Genomic DNA, 22249 nt, shown 5'->3' with positions numbered 1-22249 from the left:
TCATAGTTTGGTTTGGCATAACCCAGTTTCCTATAGATTGGTATGTTTTAACATGATTGCATATTTAGATAAGTTAAACCAGGTCTCCAAAGTTGGCAATTCTAAGACTTGTGGACTTCACCTCCCAGAATTCCCCAGCCATGTTTGCCATGTTGGAGACCCTTGAGTTAACGCATCCATTCACCTCCAATACTTTGTTTGTATGGAATAGTAAAATTTCTTCAAAATTTGGAGCAGAAATTGCAAATGAAAGGATAGATAGCCTATTTAAATTACACTCTGAGAGTCTTCTTATTTTAATGTCAAAAACTAACTCATAATGTGTTAATATAAGAATGTATTTTAAAATTTTAGCTGTACAAGATCAGACGGGGGAGGACACGACCTCAAGCCCTTCTCTTTCTTTGTATGATACTTCTGTTGATTGTTCTTCACACCAGCTATATGATCTACAGTTTAGCCCCTCAATATGTTATGTATGGGAGTCAAAAGTATCTAATTACGGTAAGATTTCGGAACTTTGCAGTCAGCTATCATGCATTTTGAAATAAACACTTTTTTGTGTTATGTTGAACATAAATTCAAGTAATAAATCTAGTGTTCCATTATGTAATAATTTAAGCATTATAGTGGTAATTTCATAATACGAAGGACAGAATATAATTATTTTCTTCTTTTTCCTTTTCATTGTTTTTTTCCAATTCGATCCTTCAATATCATAGCAGTACCTAAAATTTTCCTAACACTGAGGGTGGGGTTGGTCCATATTCCACACTCCCCCCCACAGGATATCAGGAGGGGTTGGGCTAGGGGATAGTGACCCGCCCTTTTGGATCATAGTTGCCCCATAGGTGTTCCCATTCTACAGGAAGGGCCCCAAAACAGTTTTATTTCAGTGGCCTTTGGGTCTGATTGCATGTATGTTTTAATGTGTTCCAAGTAGGTTTCATATAGGACTTGTACTTCTTCCTACGGAGTGTATAAGTGATATTTATTTTTTGCCCAGGCCTAGCCTTAATGAATTCTTTACTTTTATTCTTGAGGGAGGGTCTTTGGATATGTATTTTATTTTATTCTTTTATATTTTCGGAGGGTCACAGTATTACAAAGCTTATAAATCTGTTACAAATGTCATGTTATTCAAAATAGACTTATTTTCCTAAGCATTTTCAATCATTCCTTGATGACGTGGCCATTTTTTTCTATACTCTTTTATCTCATTCCGTTTTATCTTTTCATGTTTTCTAGCAATATCATTTTCCCCCAGATCTCATTCCTTAAGTTCCTTGGTAGGAATTTGACCTTGATAACAGATTGCAGTTATCAGTTTTTCAGATGATGGAAAGTTATCAAAACAGTTCAGATATTGTTAACAAAACTGCTTGCATTTCAAATAGTAAAGGATTTAAATGTAATTTTTCTGCATATTATTCAAATACAGTAGTGCTTGACTTACAGCCAAAATTTCTGTTGCTAAGTGAAACATTTGTTAAGTGAGTTTTGCCCCATTTTACGACTTTTCTTGCCACTGTTGTTAAATGAATCACTGCAGTTGGTAAGTTAGTAATAATTGTTAACTGAAACTGGTTTACCCATTGACTTTGTCTGAAGGTCGCAAAAGATCACAAAACATGACCCCCTGGATATTGCAACTGTCATAAATAGGAGTAAGTTGCCAAGAATCTGAATTTTGATCAAATGACCATGAGGATGCTGCAATGGTCATAAGTATGGAAAATGGTCATAAGTCACTTTTTTCATTGCTGTTGTGACTTTGAACGGTCACTAAATCAACTGCTGTAAGTTGAGGACTACCTGTATCTCTTTTTAAAGAAAAAAGGCTCATGATGCTTGTTGTGCCAAGTAAAATGCATGATGTTTGAATGGCATTGGTATCTTACATGTACTATGAAATAACCGTCAATTAATGTCTTCTTTGTGTAGAATAATAAAACATTTGAAGGACATTTGAACAATGAAACAACATATGTAGCCAAAGACTGTGATGCAGATGCACCTGAAGGTGAGATAACTTCAAGCCCAATTATAATATACAGTGAAAGATAATTGAGTTTGTAATTAACATATTTTAATGTATTGATTTTTCATGGAAGACACTAAAGCTACTCACCAATCACTATCAGAACTTGCCTTGCAACTGTCATTAATTTGATTCTTAGTCCCCAACTATGGTTGCAGTCTTGATGATATACCTCCTATCTCATAAATTTCTAAGAAATAAAAATATTGTCAAATCTGTTGGTGAACCGTGTTTCTATTTCCACAATTTATTCTGATGTTATATGAAGGTTTTGAACCTGAGCCATCAAATTCCTTTAAATGTTGCTTATCAAATGTATGACATTAGAAACTTGCTAATGCTTGGACATAATGTCTTTTCTAAGAAAATAGCCATCCTAAATAGATTGTATCCTAAATAGAGTTCCCTCAACAAAATTCCACATCCATATTGATTTTGCTGTTATTTTCAAAAGAGTAATAGGCTTAAAAATTATCTCTGTATTTCTGTTGTCCATTTTACAATAACAGGTTTTTTTTTTCACTCTTGAGCAGTTTTTAAACAAGCTTAACATTCAGAAGGATGTTCCTTCACAAACAGCTGTTTTTCTATTATCTTCCTCTCAAGTAGTCCAGATGCTCAAGTACTCTCCACTTCATTCATTAGGGAGGTAGGCTATTTAAAGGAAGATCATGAGTGAATGAGAAGGTATTTACCACTTCCTCTCTGGAGGTTTATGTTTGTTTGCTTGCTTGCTTGTTTGTTTCTGCAGAGAATGTCTGCTAATTACTTGTGTATAATTTCCAGAAGGCTGTTGGGAAAGATGTGTCAGTCTTTTTTTTTTTTTGCCTTTTTTTGTGTGTGACTATAGTCTTAGGGATGTTTATTTTCTGTCAGTAGAACTACTTCTAAGTAATGTGTTAATGACTAGACTAACTTTTATTTTGAAGTAAAGATGAGCATTTGGCCACTAACTAGATAATTTATTACTTTCCCCATCAGCTTTTGGGAAGAAAAAAAGTGCTGAGATGGAGGACTCTTTAATAAAGAAACTGACACACTAATTCATTTGTAATAAATTGTTGTGGCTGTAACTCCTTGTTCAGCGAGAATGTTCTCTTAAATACGTTCATTGTTCTATAGTGCAGTATATTTTAGCAGTCCAATTTACTTTCTAATTTACATCCTGCTTCCAGTTCTTATGGTTTATATACCAGTATATATTGATTATGAGATTATACTGACAGAAGAGTATTAGAAATAAGAGCATTGTTGATGTGATTGTACATGAATTCTAGTTTCATTGGTAATATTAAAAAGAGGTTGTTATGGCAACTACATTTCTCAAAATATTGCTTTGAATAGAAGAGTAACCTGGCTGAATTAGATCTAAGTGTTTCTATCCCAGTATCCTCTTTCCCACAGTGCTTAACTTGATGTTTGCAGAAATAACTATCTTCCTGTATTCTTCAGCAATTGGTACATTTGAGCATTATGCCACAGATACTTGGAGGTGTTGTTCAGTGATTACAGCTACTCTTTATTTGTATAATGTTCTTTATAGAAACTTACAAGGAACTTGGGTTGTGAGTCATCACAATATCTTGTGGTAATTAAAACTATGTAATTCACTATGTAGGAGAAAAATGCTTTATTTTGAAGGCCCATCATAGAATGACATCACTTTCTTATATTTTAAGAAGGAAATTAATTCCCTGTCTCGCACCATGTATAAGAATGTGCAAAATACTCTTTTTATTGTGATAATAAGTTTAAAATAATCTGCAAAAAAGAAAATGGTTTTAAACTAGAAAGTTAGCAAGTTGTTAAAGCTAACCTCTAGCCCTCAGGGCTACATTTATCTTCAGAAGTTAGTCTGGGTCTTCCCTGTCCTCCAGAGGAACTGTTAGTAAATAGAAAAGGGGAGAATCGGTTCAGAGAAAAAAGACATATTAATTAGGATAATAAAATGTATCCAAAATGTTATAACTATCAAGAATTGGCAAGAAAAGGAATCTCAAGGTTGTGGGTATATATTATAAATGAAAATGTCAGAGGTCTCAAGAGAGTGGTAGTTTTATAAATCAATAAAGTAAACATCTACTGCAGTTGTAAAAGGGGGGAAATCTATTATAAACATAGTAAGGAACAAATTTAAAAATAAATATCACTTCTATAATAATTTTTATTCAGATGTTTAAGGCCATATTTAAATATTAGTATGACTACCCTTAGTTGTCACTTTATACAGTTATTTTCTAAAATTAGAAAGTGGCATTATTTGCACTTTTATAACATAATAATTTTGAACTTACCACAGAAATAGCCATTTTCAATTTTGGAAAAAAACCTGCTAATAATGGTTCAGAAGAAAATAATATCACTGTGTTCATAGAACACAAAATTTCTATGGAATTTATAGATGGAAGCAATTCTGCCCTGATATAACTTTAGATTCACTTCATGTTGCTGCATTATAAAAGCACATATCTAATTTTGGGTGAATGCCACATAAAAATTACTGTAGGATAATAATGAGTGAAATTAAGAACATTTCCCTCTTATATCTAAAGCAAGCTATGCTTTAGATATTTATACCTATTAGCATACAGTATCTACCTCTTTTTTATTGAAAAAAATGCAGTAACTTGTCTTTTGGCTTCATTTACCTGTTAAATTTTGAAAAAGCTGCAAATGTACTGTTTAAATGTAGGTCAATCCCATGGAGTTCTTCTATTTTCAGCATGGCTTAGCTTTAATTGTGTCCTTTAAGGGCACATTATATTTCTTTAATTATATGTTGTCTTAGATTTTCAGGCACAAGAGAATTGTTAGAAAGTGTACATGAGCTGAGACAATTTTCCCATTCATTGTAGTCTTCATAATGAAGGACAGATCAAGAAGAAATTGATAGTTGTGAAAAGAACTGTCCTTGGGGCCAATGGAGGACAAAATCTTATCTCATCCACCAATATCAACCCAAAGTTTACCAAGCCAGTTTCTCTCAGTAGTTTTAACAGGCAGGCAGTTTTAATAGTAGACATTTTAAATGGATCATAGCCTGGTCTCATTTCTGAACGTGCATGCACCATTTTTATCCAATAGAAGGTGGCAGTTATTTCCTCAAATAATTATCTGGGATTTCAAGTGATAGTTTTAATTTCGCTGGTAAAAATCAAGACAAAGAAACAGAAAAAATCTGGTGCAAAATGTAGATTCCTTTAAATATTAATGCTGCTTGGACAAGCTGATTATCAGATGAATTTAGTATTTTAACCTTAAACAGGACTTCTTTATTCTCCTTCCTTCCATGCCCAGGTACCTTTTCCTCTTCTCTCAGGTCTATCCAAATTTGTTCTTTCCCTTTCTGTCTTGGAAAGACCAAATGGGTCCAAAAATTGGCTATAATTTGTTTTGTCAGATTACTGTAGAGAGCCATCTGTAGGTCTGTTCATTTTCTTTCAGATAAGCAGCTGGAGGGGGTTGCATATGGCATGGTATATGCTGCTTTGATTTTCTTGTGTGTTATTTCTTGTCACATAGAGCATAGTAGTTGGCACAGGATAATAAAACTCCTTCATTGCAGAATTAGATCTCAATTTACATTTTGGGCTTTTTCCTACACGTTTTATTTATTTATGTGCCACCCTTTTCAGCTTTGAAAGGAGCCTCCAAGGTAGTTTACAAGTTTGAAATGTAGTGACAGCCCATTTAAGTTATCTTGAGGGATAGTCTGTATAAATCTGCTTAGTTATTTTTAACTAGCAGCATAATCCCCTTAATGGTGCCTCCATTGATGTTCCCACAATGCATTGCCTAAGGAGAGGTGTGTGAGTCCCATTAAGAAATGTGTTTTTACATCTCTTTTGTCAAGCTGTAAATTGTTAAGTATTTTAATAGTTAACCTAGTGTGTTGACTTTACAGTCAAATTTAAAAATTTATATTATCTATTGTATATAATATATCTTGAATGCTTATATAAGCGGAGAGGTAAGTGCTACATTTAATAATAAATAGGAACAGCAAATACAACTCTACATGGAAAAAAAAGTAAAGCAAACTAAAGGGTTTTTGAAATAGAAATATTTTAAGAGGTCATCTAAATTATTGGAAAAGAGGATTTCACCTGGTGTAACTTAACATATGAACTAGTTCAATATTTAATCTCAGGCATATCTGGACAATTCTACAGCAAATATTCTTAATTTTTGTTTTTATGACTATGCTGTGAGGTTTTTTTTTAATAAAGAGGAAATTTTTGTTTGGACTAGAGGCATTTCCATGTTTGATGTGAGGTCAGTTGGCATAAGATATAATTACTGACCTTGGGAAATAGAGTAATGAAGTCTTATAGATGGATGAATTAGAAGCTGATGCCCTTAATGAGTGAAATATATATACAGTGGTAACTTGGTACTCATTCTTAATTGGTTCCAGGAGGCACGATAAGTACCAAAAACAACAAGTTCCAAATAAAATGTTCCCATAAGGAATAATAGTGAGTCCCAAAGCAGCTGACACCAACAAGTTGTAGCTTCTGCATTGAATACCAAACAAACACTGAATACCTGGAAAAAATGTTCATGTCAAACTGTGTTGAGTACCAAATTCAATGAGTTTCAAAGCAGTCGAGTACCAAGGTACCACTGTATTTTGTTGTAAATATTTGCAACTCTAAATAACTTTATTTAGAGTTATTCTGGAGAACCAGCAGCGGAAATGTAGTTCGGAGAACTGGCAAATATCACCCCTGGTTGGCCCCAGAGTGAGATGGGAATGGAGATTTTGCAATATCCTTCCCCCAGGAGTGGGGAGGGAATGGGGATTTTGCAGTATCCTTTCTCCAGGAGCAGGGGGAGGGAATGGGGATTTTGCAGTATCCTTCCCCTGCCATGCCCACCAAGCATTTAATTATATAACTGGCCATTTGTTCTTTGAAACATTTCCAGGGAAAGGATTTGGTTGAATACTTAAGAATATCCATTTTTTAAAAATGTCCTTGGATCACCCAAAGGCATTCTATAATTATTACAGGTTGTCCTCATTTAATGTCCATTTGTTCAACTGTTGATTGTTCGAAGTTACAGTGGCACTGAACGAGGGGTACTTATGTCAGGTTCTTGTAATTGTAGCTGTCGCAGGGTTCCTGCAGTCACATGATCGTGATTCAGACAACTGGTTCACAATTATAACACTGCAGTGTCCCACAGTCATATGATCGCCATTTGCAACCTTCACTCCCAGCTTCCAAGAAGCAAAGTCAATAGGGAAGCTGGCAAAGGATCACAAATGGTTTATCACATGATAGGAGGATACTGGAACTGGGCAGGATTCGCCTAATAACAGCTACTAGAATGGCTGTTGTAATTCAATGGAATCACATGATGTTGCACCTTACAACCTGGCTGCTTAGTAATGGAGTGCTCCATTCAAATTACCATTGGTAAGTGAGGACTACCTATACCATATTAATTACTTAATGTTATTTGGTACATAGAAATTCAGATAATACGTTGTGAAATACAAAAATACATTGATATATCTTCATATATTCCATGTTAGTTGGTTTGAAGTTATTACAGTGGTGGGATTCAAATAATTTAACAACCGGTTCTCTGCTCTAATGACTGGTTGGGTAGGCATTGCCAGGTGGTCATGTGACTGGGTGGGCGTGGCCAACTTGGTGTAACTCATCACACCCAGCCCCACCTCCTGGCCACTCACCTCAAAGGCAAAAGTGGGATTCAGCCGGTTCAGGCTAATCTCACCACTGGCTGGCCCCACCCATTTTTTGGCCCGTTTTGAAATCCACAAGTCTTAAAATTGCCAAGGATACCCCTGAGCTAGATGTTCTGATAGATCAGTGTTTTTCAAATTTGCCAACTTTTAAGACGTGTAAACTTCAACTTCCAGAATGCTGTCTGGGCAATTCTGGAAGTCCACACATTTTAGGATTGCAAGTTTGAAAAACCCTGTCAAAAATGGACAATTTTTTTAGGGATCTGTCCTTTGGTCTCCTTTTTTTTAAAAAAAAAAAACATATTACAGATTATCCTGAGCAGTTTATCTATGAAGGAAGACTCTAATAGAAGCATGCTTTATGCATAAAAATATAGAAAGGCATCTAAGGATCACTAATCTCCCCACCTTCATGGACCATAATTTATGAGAAGTTTGCATTGATCTCAACAGAAGTTTTCCTCGGCTTTGCTTTGCCTGAATATGCATACTCTGTCATTGAGCTGTGATCATTCTAGCCCTAAAAATAGACACAAAGTTCTCCAAATCATAAAACTGTCCTCCTCTGTCTTTATTTATATTCTGGAATAGTCAGATAATGAGGAAAAGCTGATCAGGAGAGATACATGGACAGACATTATTATTGATCTGATTATCCTAGAATTGTTATCATTGGAAAAAAGGGTGGTTTACACTGATACTTAAGATTCCTTCCCTACTCCACCCCATAACTGATGTACGGATATGAGGAAAAGGTCCAAGTGGGTGGAGGAATTTTTGACCCTCTTTCAAGCTTATTTTCTCAGAATTGGTTCTAAAACTGGACATAAATTTTATTACTACAGAAATTGTAATTGGAGCAAAGAAGGAAGCAGGGGACTTTAGGAAGACAACATTATGGCAATTCAAGTTTTTGATGAAATTTTCTTGCTTTCCTTATTTTCATATCTTGGCTTTAAATCAATCCAAAGACATTACATTTGTTCAAAATAATCTATATATGGGGTATGGGAATTTATGTCAATTTTTTTTTACAAAGTTTTGCTATAGTCCAGGTTAGTAGTGCGATTTTATACTATTTCATATGGTTGTCTAATAATCCAAATTCAGAAGGGGGAATATCTTTGAGGTGAAGGCTCACTTTGTGTTTGCCAAAATGTTTAAAAGATTTGTGCAGTGGGGCAGGGAAAAGCACAATGGATTGAGAAGTCTGAAGTGTGTGCCCACACAAGCTTCAAATTCCTTTTCCCCTTTCAAATCCAGATTGTTGTACAGCTTCAAGAGACGTAATTGAAGATTTGAAATCTTCATTTTTCGGCCTGTTTTTCCAGGCTGTTTTTTGGGCCGTTTTCGGCCGTTTTTTGTGCCGTTTTAGAGGTTCAGTAGTAGTAAATAAATAGAGAGGGAAATTGTACCTTGTTGAGGCTTTTGACTCAATTACCCTCTCTATTTATTTACTACTACTGAACATCCAGAACGGGCCAAAAAACGGGCCAAAAACATCCGAAAAAGGGCTGAAAAAGGGCCTGAGAAAGGGCCTAAAAAACCAGCGGGGCCAGTTCGCCAAACTGGGCAGAATTTTAACAACTGGTTCACCCGAACCAGTCTGAACCAGCTGAATCCCACCTCTGGGTTATTAAAGAAAAAATAAAATCATCTATAACTATTATTTGTGTTAATGGTATTTCTGCAGTACATTTACAGCATGCCTCATCACTGAAGTAAAGGAACCAAAAACATATTTGATACAATAGTTTCATGACTTTGGATCAATGTAAGAACTTCCTGTCTTTAAGAATAGTCTTACAAATATCAGCACCTAGCCATCCTTGTTGGGGTTTAAGCAGGATCCAAATTACCTAGAGGTTAACTCCCATGGGGGATTCAATATTTTTCCCAAGTGATTCCTGAAAGATGTTTGGTACTGAAATTGTTTTGATTTTAAAAGGTTTCCAAAAACAAGGTACTTAGCAGCATTCACTTGTGATTCTTTGTAATTTCATCCCTCGATTTAAAAGAAAATAGTACATAAATAATTAGCCTCTTGAATGTGTTACTTAACTTTAGATTCATTGAGATTATTTTTAGACAAACCTTGCTTGATAAACTATTAATGGCTCTCCAGCTTTTTCTTTGGATCTTGTTGAGATTGCTAATCAAATCCAAGATAGGTTTTCGCTTTCCCCAGATCCACCTTGTCTGGGAAACATCTGCACTTTACTTACTCATTTGAGATATTCTCTTGAGAAATCTGTCATAGAATCTTTTAATACTTTTTTTGCCCTGTCTATGCTGTATATAATCTCTAGCATGTGTTAAAGCCAATTACATGTTTTTTTAAAAATACATCTATCTTGGTGTGAATAAGGAACAGAAGACCTTAGATTATTTTTGTCAAGCTTTACAGGACACACTCCCATTGCATCAGTACTGTGGGTGCGCTATATTCCCATGGCAACAGTTTCTTGCTCCTCTTTTGGCTCTTCATTGTTTAAGTGAAGGTGAAAGATAATCAAGCTGAATTTCTTCTTGGCTAATTGGTAGAAAAAGAAAAAAAATCTGAAATGGTATTGTACTATGACAGATTTCTTTCTAAAACATGTCGGGTTCTGATCAACATAAGTGTTTAATGTTGTCAGCAACTTAATGTGTAAGCTACTTGGTCGTGGGAGTGGATGCTGTAGTTGTTTGTTCTATGGAGGTGGCTTGCAGGTCTGGCAGACAACACAGAAAAGTGAAACAGGCCAGAGAGAAGCAGTTATCAAACTGGAGCCATAGAAGAATGGGTCCAGAAGAGAGCAGCAAAGATTAAGAGCCTGAGAGTAAATCTTTGGGAAGTGTTGTTGAGTATGTTTAGCCTGTGGGGATACATAATAGCTTGTCTTCAAGTATCTGAAGTGCTGTCATGTGCAGAAGTGTTCAGAGTTGTTTCAGAAGACAGAGTAAGAAACAATGGCTTTAAATTACAAGGCAGTAGATATTGTTGAAAATCAGAAAATATTCCTATTCGACAAAGGAGCAAATTGCTTTAGGAGTAGCAGTTTGTCCTTCAGCAGAAGTGTTTAAACAGAATTTGAAAGCCATCTGGTGTAGATGTCATGATGGAGATTCTTGCACTGGACAAGGTGTTGGATTTGATGACCTCCAGAGGACTTTCCCACTCTTGCTTTCTTTGATTCTATGAATCACAGCAAGATGTGCAAGACGGAATGGTCACAGGCTAAATTAAAGGAATTCTCTTTCATCTGGCATACGTGTACTGATTTCTATTGGTTTTTTAAAAAAAGCTTATTTTTATTTCCTGGATGGTACTTGAAAACATAGTTGAGAATTTCTATGTAATCCATAGAAATCATAAGAGAAGTACATTCCAATTCTCCAATGCAAAACTCTGTTGGTGATCTTAATGCAGTCGTTCTCTCTCAACCTTAGAGCTAATTTGGATTTCTGGGTTATGTTTGTCATTTAACAGAGCATATCGAAGGTTCAGTAGGATCATGCTTTCTTGCTTTTGTTATGTGCACTCATAACAACACCAATCATCTCCAAAGCAATTTGCTCGTGATTTGCCTTGTTCATACTAAGGCAAACTTTTTTTTTCTTTTCCCAGATAGATGATGTATTTTAGAGCATTAAAAAAATCAGTTAGGGTTTGCTTGAAAAAAAGGGTACTGAATAAAATAATTCTCATTTAGTGACCACAGTTATAACCAGCAACTTGGTTGCTAAGTGAAGCAATTGCTAAGTGTAATTATGATTGTGTTTATAATCTTAAATTCAACTTTCCTTTGCTTTAAAGTAGTTATCATCTTACAATCATTCTTCAGTGACCATTCGAAGTTAACAACAGCACTGAAAAAAAAGATCTACAACTGGTCCTTGCACTTATAACAATCACAGCATCCCCACCATCACATAATCAGAACTGAGGCAACTTAACAACTGGCATGTATTTACAACATTTGAGGTGTCCTGGGGTCATTTGACCACCATTTACCAACCTTCCCAGCCAGTTTCTGATAAGCCAAAGTGAATGGGGGAAATTGGATTTACTTAATTCTGGTCCCTGTTGTGGCTTTAAGTTGAGAACTACCTGTATAGACCTTTTAAGTTTGTTACTGCAAGAATTGGTTGTAAAGTTATTTTTTCATTACTGTCATAACTGCAAACACTCGCTAAACAAGGCAGTTGCTAAATGAGGACTGGCTATACCTGGACTGATCAGCAAGATGCTGTGGAAAATGCTGAGGCTGCAGCAACTCATTTGTTTTGAGTGGAAATTAATTCAATGAAGATAGTATTAAGGAATAATATGAAAAGATTGTTAACATAATTAGGGGGTTAGACTAGTTGATATCTAAGATATGTTCCAACTCGGTGACTTTATGAAAATAGACTTTAGATGATGCATGTGACTTAATCCAGCATTAATTATGGACATCTGTATTAATTCTAGATGGTCTATATCAAACCCTCTGACAAGAATTGAACTCATAGACCCCAAACCCCACTCCAGAGGTGGTGGAAATTATGTAAAAACTTAAATGCAGGGGCATAATATAATGCAACACATGTATTTACCTGAGATCTTAAGTAAATTTGGATTGTGTGTGTGTATGTATGTATATACATATACATATACACAATTATACACACATATATACACATACATACACACACATCCAAATTGTGTACACACACATATACACACCATTCTGATAGATTCGGTATATCTCTTCCTGCCACACTGTTAAGCACCAGGGCCTGGATAGCTCCTACAGCTAATGCACTGCATATGGTAATCTAAAGTTCAGTAGTCTGTAAGTTCAGTTCCCAGTAGAGGGAATTATAAATTATAAAATTGCATCTTAACTATTAAACTTGTACGGTAGATCTGTGTGTTTGAGAACAAATGTATATTTGTGTCCTTATTACTCACTTAGCATGTATAAACTACATTCTAAATTCTTCTGGAGGACTAAGAAAGTAGGGTCAGTGAAGTCAGTTGATTCTACTGATACTATCCTCCTAAATGAAATGGCAGAAGAACAAGGCCTTGCTTGTAGGATGTGGCTAAGCCTTACTGCAATTTGCCAACAATGTCTATTTTTTTCCTTAACACGCACATACATACACATTCTTCTGAGAATAAAATAATTGTCTATTGTGACGTGCTTTAGTCTGAATCTAGCTTGCTCCACCACTAAAAGACTTTTCCCCTATTTCTCTGTCTTCTATTTTGCTCAAAAAATGTTTTGTATACATTTTAGCCAGAATTTCAGTAAGGCTCCTCACTCAGTCTATAATATTTTTAATCACCTTTGCTTCCCTTTTTATATATGAGGGTTATAATGGTGATTTCTTATCTGACTGGGATGCAACCTGTTTTATTTATATGAGACAACATCTCTGCTAATAATGGGACCCACCAATCAATGTGTGTCTTGAAGATATCAGGCAATAAAAAAAATCTTCTCCAGGTGCCTTATTAAATTTCAGAGATTGAATAATAAATTTGATTTCTGAATGACAAATTATCATGTGTATTTGTGTTTATGAATCCTTTCTCATCCATTCAGATTGAAAAATGAACAATATTTTGTAAGTGTATATATTGGCAGTAATTTCAGTTGTAAAGAGAATCCGTATATATCTGGAAGAATCATGACCCTTTTAAACTCATTTTCTAATATTTAAGAGCTATTCTTAGCTGCTTCTCTTTTTTCCCCCTCCAGATCAGTGCACTGTTACTCGGACATATCTGTTTCTACACAAATTTTGGTTCTTCAGTGCTGTATATTACTTTGGCAATTGGGCTTTTATTGGAGTAAGTAATCTTATTTAAAGATGATTATAAATACAATTTAATGTTCTAGGATAAGTATACTTACAGTATGTGCATCGGGGCAACATTGCCTTGTATATAAATCTGTTGCATCCTTCATCTAACCTCCAGTAATACAGTGTGTTGATGTAAATTCACAGGTTTTCTTGATTGGATTAATTGTGTCATGCTGCAAAGGAAAAAAATCAGTCATTGAAGGTGAAGTGGATGAAGATGATTCAGATATAAGTGATGATGAGCCATCGCTCTATTATGGCTGACAGCCTGCAGTCCTGAAGGTTAAAGCTTGCAATGTAAAACTGTGAAAATGCCACTTTTGGTTCTGACTTTATTCTTGGAAAAGTTCACTTTTGCCAATATCGAAGGGAGAAGTAATATAAACCAGGATTTGGAATTTCTGCAAATCTGACTGGCTTATAGTTAAATTCATTTGTACATAGGCACAAGAGCTAATTTTATGAAGGAAAAATTAAAGAGAACTATTTTTTGAGTATATAGCTACGAAGTTGTGATGTCATTTAAATGCCATTTAAGTTTGTTTTTGTTAGTCTTGAATTTTAAATTTATTAATGATTTTTGTTTCTTTAGACTTGACAAATCATAATAAACTGACAAATGTATCATACATCTCATGGAAATCAAAAGTTACCAGTGCTTGTTAATATGAAACTAATACCTAAATCACACCTGTTGGTATATGAAGTGATACTTAAAGACAATAGAACTATTGTCTGGTCATTAGAGAGAATCCCTGCCATATCAAATGTGAATGCAGTATGATATTCAATAGTTGCAGATGGGATGCGACTATTATATTCAGTAAAATAGTGGAAGAAATATGTATTCCATTCTCAAGTATTGTTTATTCAGTTTAGTATCTGCCCACATATACTATTTTCAACCCAATTGGATAGAGAGCAATAGATCTGGGCAGATCAACAATATAGAATATGCCATGAACTTTCTAATTCAAAATAACAATGTAAAGAAAGATACTTTTTTCCATATTTTCATACAATTTGTGAGCTTTAATTTCTTTATGGTTTAAACTAAATCCAATATGTACACTTTTAAAAGACATTAAATATTAATCACCTTGCTTGGTTACGGTTTGCTGTTCACTGTCTTGACATAATACAAATATGCTGAACCCTGTTTTAAACACTGAAACAACTATTCAGTATAATTTTGCTTAATTATAATTGATGAAGGGCACAAATGTTTAAAAATCATGCTATTTTGTTTCTTATTTTGTAAAATAAATTAATCAGGATCCTAAATGCATACTATTCTGAAGTATTCTTGTAACTCAAAATCTATTATTTAATCTTAGTCTTTACTGTTCTTAGATTTCTCATACCTTATAATTACATATAAAGAAAACGAGTTTTTGAGTGTATTTTCTGCAGCAACTTCATTGCACCTTCAAAATATAATATGGAATAATATTTTAGACATTATTATTTTTTGATGTTTAAGCTAGCGTTTCTTGCAGGGTTTCCCATGACAGAAATCATGAGAGAAATTATGTCAAAAGAGAGACAAAAAAGGCTTGGTTTAACATGTTTGCTGGAAAAGGCAGGGGGAAGAAAAGAGAAGAATCCTTTTGCTTATGATTTCTTTCTTAAGGAGTTTTCTCCCCCCAGAGGTATACCCAAACATTGTTTTTGTTCCCAACTTCAGAACATAAGAGTCCCCTTCAAAATAGCAAGAAGGACAAAATAATGTCTTGACTTCACAATTTAATGTAACCTGTGATGTAATGCCTCCCCCCCCCAACATGCACAGTGTACAAATACACACATACGCACACCAAAACTCAGCAAAACAGCTCAGACTATCAGCATAATGCTAGTAATGGCCTTTGCATTTACAGCTGACAAACTCAGCGGTTAAAAATGTTGAGCTTGTCAGCTGGAAAGCTGACAGCCCGGGTTCGAGACCCAAGTGGTGCGCAATGAGGTGAACTCCCATTCCTTCTCCAGCTCCGCCCACCTAGCAGTTTGAAAGCATACAAATGAGAGTAAATAAGCCTGGTGCCACTTTGGTGGGAAGGTAACAGCGTTCCATGAGCCTTGGGTTATAGTCAGTTGACCAAATGACCACAGAAATGTCTTTGGACAACATTGGCTTTCTTGGCCAAGAAACGGAAATGAGCACTGCCCCCAGTTGGACACAACTGGACAGGAGAAACCTTTATCTTTATTAAAACTTAGAATCTCAGCTCACATTGACAACTTCAGTACATGCAGCAGGATAGTCCATGAATACTCTTGCATACTACTTTACGTTTATTGGCCTTATATATTCTTAATTTGCCCTTTTCAGGCAACCTCCCTTTAAAAAGGAGCACGATATAAAATACTTGTCCAGGTCCAGAGCCAAATGAAATAGATTCAGTAAAAACCTAGACAAAAAAAGGCTTCTGTTTCATGACCTTAAAGACAAAAGGAAGCAGCTGATGCATGGCTAATGGCATTTACCTAAAACTGGTTCAATTCCATATAAGACAGAAAGATCAGAACTCTGTCTCTGCGATTGCTCCCTGGAATTTACTCAATGCATTTAAAGAATCTTAATTTGAATCTCTAGGTTTAAGATGACGAATGTATCTTTTATGTACACTGAAAGCGGACAAATTCCTTGTGTGTCCAATCACACTTGGCCAATAAAGAATTCAATTCTGTTCTGTTCTGTTCTGTTCTGTTCTGTACTGTACTGTTCATGTCAGCATCAGCTTTCCTGCTTTAGCTGCCATAAGAAACGGGGAGGGATTAGGTATGGAGCAGAGGGGGGGAAGAGAGCAGGAGGGGGTTTGTCTTTGTAGGAGGGTACTTCGGGGAAATCGAAACTACATTTCAGAAGGGGATGGCCGACCAACTGTCCTGACATTCCTGATGGATGACGCTGCCAGACGTGTTGCCACCTGACCTTTGGAAGACCTTTAGATTGGCTGAGAAACTATAAACACGAGGGGGGGAAGAAGCTTAGTAGATGCATTTTGCGCGTTTTGATCACTTCCAGCTTTTCACTGGGATGTTAATCTTTTCATATTCAGTAAAAGTACCAGATTCTTCAAAATGCTTGAGTTTGGGGTTTTCTTTCCTGGATACTGAAGGAAGCATACCTGACATTAAGCTGGAAGTCATCTCAGTCATCCCGGACAAAACCCGAGGGGACTGAAAATCCAAAGTATGTCAGATCGTGGGAGTGATGACGAAGGGAAGATGGGGGCAGCAAGTTCAACCGCCCTCCAGTCGGAAAGAGAAACTGCAGAATGGCTGGAAAAACTCCGTTTGGAACCGGAGGAAGCTAGATGGTCCAAGGGTGTGGGCAGACTGCCGGACTGGGGAGAGAATCCCCGGGGAGTGACGACTTCCAGACCCCGGAAAAGGGAGGCAGTGTGGATGCAACAGCAGAAGGAACGTCTCATGATAGATCAAGCCTTGCAGCTTATCCGTGATGTGGAAGAAAGCAGAAAAAACCGTGAGTCTTTTGAAACTCCTGTGGAAAAGGGGGAAGCAGATCCCAGGGGGGAGGCAGAAGAGACAGCCTGCGGGGGAGAGGAAGAGTTTGAGGAGGGAACATCCCAGGCTTCGGCAGCTCGAGGAAGAGATGCAGCCGGCCAGAGAACCCCAGCCCTGCAGGCCCCCCCCCCGCAGACGTAAAAAGCCAAAAATCCCCCCCCTTCCTGGAAAGTTTGATGGAAATCCTAAAACCTTGGGATTTTTCCTGACCCAAGTGTGGAACCACATGCAGGATTGGGGGGAGGACTACGAAACAGAGGCGGCTAAAGTCAGAAGCGTTGCGAATGCCCTAGAGGGAGTGGCGGCTGAGTGGATGGTAGTTCTCCACAATAACAACTCCCTCCTGCTGAGAAATTACAACCAGTTCATGAGGGCCCTTAGAAGACGTTTTGAAGATCATTTAGCTGAACGAAAGGCGAGACTCAGAATGAAGAGCATTCAGCAGGGCCGGAGGCCGGTGGCAGAGTATATCCAAGAGTTTCGTGAACTGGCACCTTATATGACAGGCTGGTCAGAAATGGCGCTTTTGGAGAGTTTCAAGGATGGATTGAATGATGAGATATATCTAGATTGCAGGAGCATGGGGGTCCCCGATGATTTGGATAGATGGTACATAGTAGCTGAGGATGTGGAGATCGAGCTGAAACGGAGCGAACTCCGAGGAAGGCGGATGGGGGACCAGTCATCCTCTCTCTACCGTAAGGGGGCGGCCAAGATGACTGGCGGGAAGACCGAATTCAAACCCAAGTCAAAGCCCTTCACCTGTTTCAAATGTGGGAAGGAGGGTCACCGGGCGGCCGAATGTCTCTCCAAACCACCGCCAAAAGCCACCGGGGCCAGCCAAAAGAAAAGCGATAAAATACCCGCCAAAACCCGCGGCACCGCCCTGAAAGGAGAAGTCGTTGATTTCACTCCCCGGAACCAGCGTGAGTTGGGAACTCCGACCAACGATGACGACAGCGACACAGACTCCGACTCGGACACCGATGAACGGGTGAGTCACACGGAAGAACCCTTACTCATCCCCGTAGAAGTAAGGGTGCCCTCCACAGGAACTCACGCGCAATTGTTAGCCCTGTTGGACTCGGGGTGCACTAGGTGCATAATTAGCCCCAAAGTAGTGGAGGAAATGGGACTGAGACTGAAAACGTTAAAAAGACCCATTGCATTTTGTCAATTAGATGGATCGATTGCAGGGGGGGGCCCAGCTAGTTTTATGACCGAACCCCTCGAACTACACTTGGGGAATCACATAGAAAAGCTCAGCTTTATTGTAGCCCCTGGCATGGAAAGGCCCCTAATTCTAGGACTGCCCTGGCTTCGAAAATGGAACCCACGAGTAAATTGGAAAACGGGGGTCCTGCGCATCCGTACGGCAGAACCACCTCCCGAAAAGGAAGGCCCCTCCCTAAGGGACGACATAAGACCAGAAGGGGCCGCAGTAGCCATTAACTATATTGAGGGAGAAGAGAAAATTCCGAAGGAATATTGGGACCTCAAGGAAGTGTTTAGTGAAAAAGCTTCTGATAATCTGCCTCCCCACAGGGCCACTGACTGCACCATTGAAATCCTCCCAGGGGTGAAGCTTCCCAAACCAAAAATATACCCCATGACACCTCGAGAATTGGAGGAATTGCGAAATTTTATTGACAAAAACTTAGAACGGGGATTTATCGAACGAGCCAAACCCAAGGTAGCAGCGCCAGTAATGTTCCGCGAAAAGAAAGATGGATCCTTCAGATTAGTTGTTGATTATAGAAACATGAACGCCATTTGCGTGGAAAATGTCTATCCCCTCCCACTTATGAAGGACATGTTGGCCCATTTAGGAAAGGGAAAAATTTTTACCAAACTTGATTTAAGAGAGGCATACTACCGAGTGAGAATAAAAGAGGGAGATGAATGGAAGACAGCATTTAATTGCCCACTGGGGTGTTTCCAATTTAGAGTACTCCCTTTTGGACTACAGGGGGCCCCGGCCGTATTCATGCAGTTGATCAACGAAGTGTTGCATGAGCATCTATATAAGGGGGTGTTGGTCTATTTGGACGATATTCTAATTTATTCTGACAACATGGCCGACCATATAAGATTGGTTCGAGCGGTCTTGAATAAACTCAGAGCAGCTGAACTCTATGCCAAACTTTCTAAATGTGAATTCCATCAAGACAAAATCCACTATCTTGGATATCGTATATCGCATGAGGGAATAGAGATGGACCCGGAAAAGGTCCGGGCAGTAATGGAATGGGCCGCACCGCGCACCCGTAAACAGTTACAGAGTTTCTTAGGGTTTGCTAACTTTTATAGACAATTTATCCCCTCTTTCGCAAAAATCGCACTGCCAATTACAAACTTGCTCAAAACAAAAGGGGAAATAAAACCCAAACCCTCGAAACCACTAGAATGGACTATGGACTGTCAGGCCGCTTTCGAAAAACTGAAACGGCTGTTTGCAGCTGAACCTGTGCTCAAACACCCCGACATAGAACAACCTTTTGTAATACAAGCGGATGCTAGCGACGTTGCCGTAGGAGCGATACTCTTGCAAAAGAATGAGAATGGAATATTACAACCCTGTGCTTACACATCCCGTAAACTATCTGAAACAGAAAGGAGATGGGCCATATGGGAGAAGGAAGCGTTTGCAGTTAGATGGGCGCTGTTAACATGGAGACAATTTTTGGAGGGGGCAAAACATCCTTTCGAGGTGTGGACTGACCATAAGAATCTAGAAGCATTAAAAACACCACGCAAATTGTCACCCAAACAGGCACGCTGGGCCCAACATTTCAAGCGTTTCAATTTCACTTTACGTTACCTTCCTGGGGGAAAAAATTTCATGGCAGACACACTTTCCAGATTGCCACAGTACAACAGCATAAAGAAGGAACTGGTTCAACCAATGATCCCCTTAACGCAATTGGCAACACCCGTCACTACCAGAGCGCAGAGTAAAACCGATCCAGAACTCTCAGGGGATTTACTCGAAAAGTTACGAGAAGCACTAAAAGTTGACGAGTGGTTTAAACTCCACTCGAATGAATGCACACTTCGCGATGGACTAGCTTGGGTTGGATCGAAATTGTATGTTCCGTCCACATTAAGACCAACCGTATTGAAATATGCGCATGATGCCAAAGCCGCAGGACACTTTGCGTTTGTCAAAACTTTACATCTTGTTAAGAGACAGTTTTGGTGGCCTGCACTAAAAAAGGACATACAGACATATGTGGCTAGTTGTCCAGTATGTGCCTCGGCTAAAAGACCTCCAGGAAAATCCCCTGGATTACTGCAAAGTGTGGCTAGACCGAACGCCCCATGGAAGGAAATATCTATGGATTTTGTGGTGGACTTACCCGACAGTGAGGGCTGCACTGTCATTTGGGTAGTAACTGATTTGTTTTCTAAACAAGTACATTTCATACCTTGCTCAAAGATCCCTTCAGCAAAAACCCTCGCAAAGTTGTTTATTCGGCAGATTTACCGACTACATGGGTCTCCTAAAAGAATAATTTCTGATAGGGGTGTGCAATTTACTTCCAGTTTCTGGAGAGAATTTTTAAGATTGATAGGCTCCGCACAGGGGTTGAGTTCCAGTCACCACCCTCAGACAAATGGTGCTTGTGAAAGAACCAATGGGGTACTCGAACAATACCTTAGATGTTACGTGAATTACCAACAGGACAATTGGGTAGACTTGTTGCCATTTGCAGAAGTGGCGTATAACAATTCTGTGCATAGTAGCACCGGATTCACCCCTTTTAAGGTTGCATCAGGCCAGGATTTTGTACCCATTCCCGAGTTACCTCAAGAGGATCCTCAAAATCCCTCTTTGATAGACTGGATAGAACAATTAAGGAGCACGTGGACAGTGACTCGTAAGGCATTAGATGAGGCACACCGAGCTCATAAGGCAAAAGCCGATAAGAAAAGGTCCCCAACTCACATTTACAAAGTGGGGGATAAAGTTTATTTGTCTACCAAATACTTACAAACCACCCAGAGGTCTAAAAAGCTGGGGCCTAAGTATGTAGGACCATTCCGTGTGATCAGACTGATAAATCCAGTGACAGTTGAATTAGAATTACCAAAAACTTTGAGACGAATACATCCTGTATTTCATGTTAGTTTATTGAAACCTGAACACTCATCTCCCCTAAGGGTTGATCATAGCAACCCTCCAATTCCCATCCTAGTAGAAGGGGAGCAACATTTTGAGGTTAAGGAAATCTTGGACTCTAGAAAACACCATGGTAAAATCCAATATCTGATTGCCTGGAAACATTTTCCACTATCTCAGGCTGAATGGGTAAATAAACGGGATGTCCGAGCTCCCAAGAAAGTTCAACAGTTCTATGCCAAATACCCTGATAAACCTTGATCATTGTATATATTCTGTTTCTCTTTCTCTTTTTCCTTTTAATTAGGACTAACGTCTCTTCTGCAAGAGGGGCCGAATGTCAGCATCAGCTTTCCTGCTTTAGCTGCCATAAGAAACGGGGAGGGATTAGGTATGGAGCAGAGGGGGGGAAGAGAGCAGGAGGGGGTTTGTCTTTGTAGGAGGGTACTTCGGGGAAATCGAAACTACATTTCAGAAGGGGATGGCCGACCAACTGTCCTGACATTCCTGATGGATGACGCTGCCAGACGTGTTGCCACCTGACCTTTGGAAGACCTTTAGATTGGCTGAGAAACTATAAACACGAGGGGGGGAAGAAGCTTAGTAGATGCATTTCGCGCGTTTTGATCACTTCCAGCTTTTCACTGGGATGTTAATCTTTTCATATTCAGTAAAAGTACCAGATTCTTCAAAATGCTTGAGTTTGGGGTTTTCTTTCCTGGATACTGAAGGAAGCATACCTGACAGTTCTATTCTATTTTCTATTCTATTCTATTCTATTCTATTCTATTCTATTCTATTCTATTCTATTCTATTCTATTCTATTCTATTCTATTCTATTCTAAGATGACTTCGATGTTTAGAATGAAACACCTAAGATTTCTCAAACTACTAAGCATGTTATGGCCATCAAAGCCATTCCAGTTCTGAAATCCAGCTAGATCAAGAGTTAATTCAATTTTATTTTCAGGCTCTGAATTTAAAACAGGTTAAA

The 22249-nt window shown here is 38.1% G+C and overlaps 1 protein-coding gene and 1 non-coding gene across 2 annotated transcripts in view; both read left to right on the top strand.

The window, feature by feature from the left end:
* LMBRD1 (LMBR1 domain containing 1) overlaps positions 1 to 14885 on the top strand; it is a 63935-nt gene extending 49050 nt beyond the window's left edge. Inside the window, exons 13-16 of the mRNA XM_034431976.3 lie at positions 355 to 504; positions 1945 to 2023; positions 13496 to 13587; positions 13746 to 14885. Of these exons, the coding sequence (XP_034287867.1) occupies positions 355 to 504; positions 1945 to 2023; positions 13496 to 13587; positions 13746 to 13865 (441 nt within the window). The 3' untranslated portion in view covers positions 13866 to 14885. The remainder of the gene's footprint in view (positions 1 to 354; positions 505 to 1944; positions 2024 to 13495; positions 13588 to 13745) is intronic.
* Positions 12731 to 12862, top strand: LOC117674110 (small Cajal body-specific RNA 15). Its single transcript, XR_004593676.1, has one exon.
* Positions 14886 to 22249: the final 7364 nt, after the last annotated feature.

This window comes from Pantherophis guttatus, chromosome 1, assembly GCF_059756535.1.
Source record: "Pantherophis guttatus breed Tessera chromosome 1, ASM5975653v1, whole genome shotgun sequence".
Taxonomy (NCBI): domain Eukaryota; kingdom Metazoa; phylum Chordata; class Lepidosauria; order Squamata; family Colubridae; genus Pantherophis; species Pantherophis guttatus.
The sequence above is the reverse complement of the archived record's forward strand: the minus strand, read 5'-3'. Positions and strand labels throughout refer to the sequence as shown.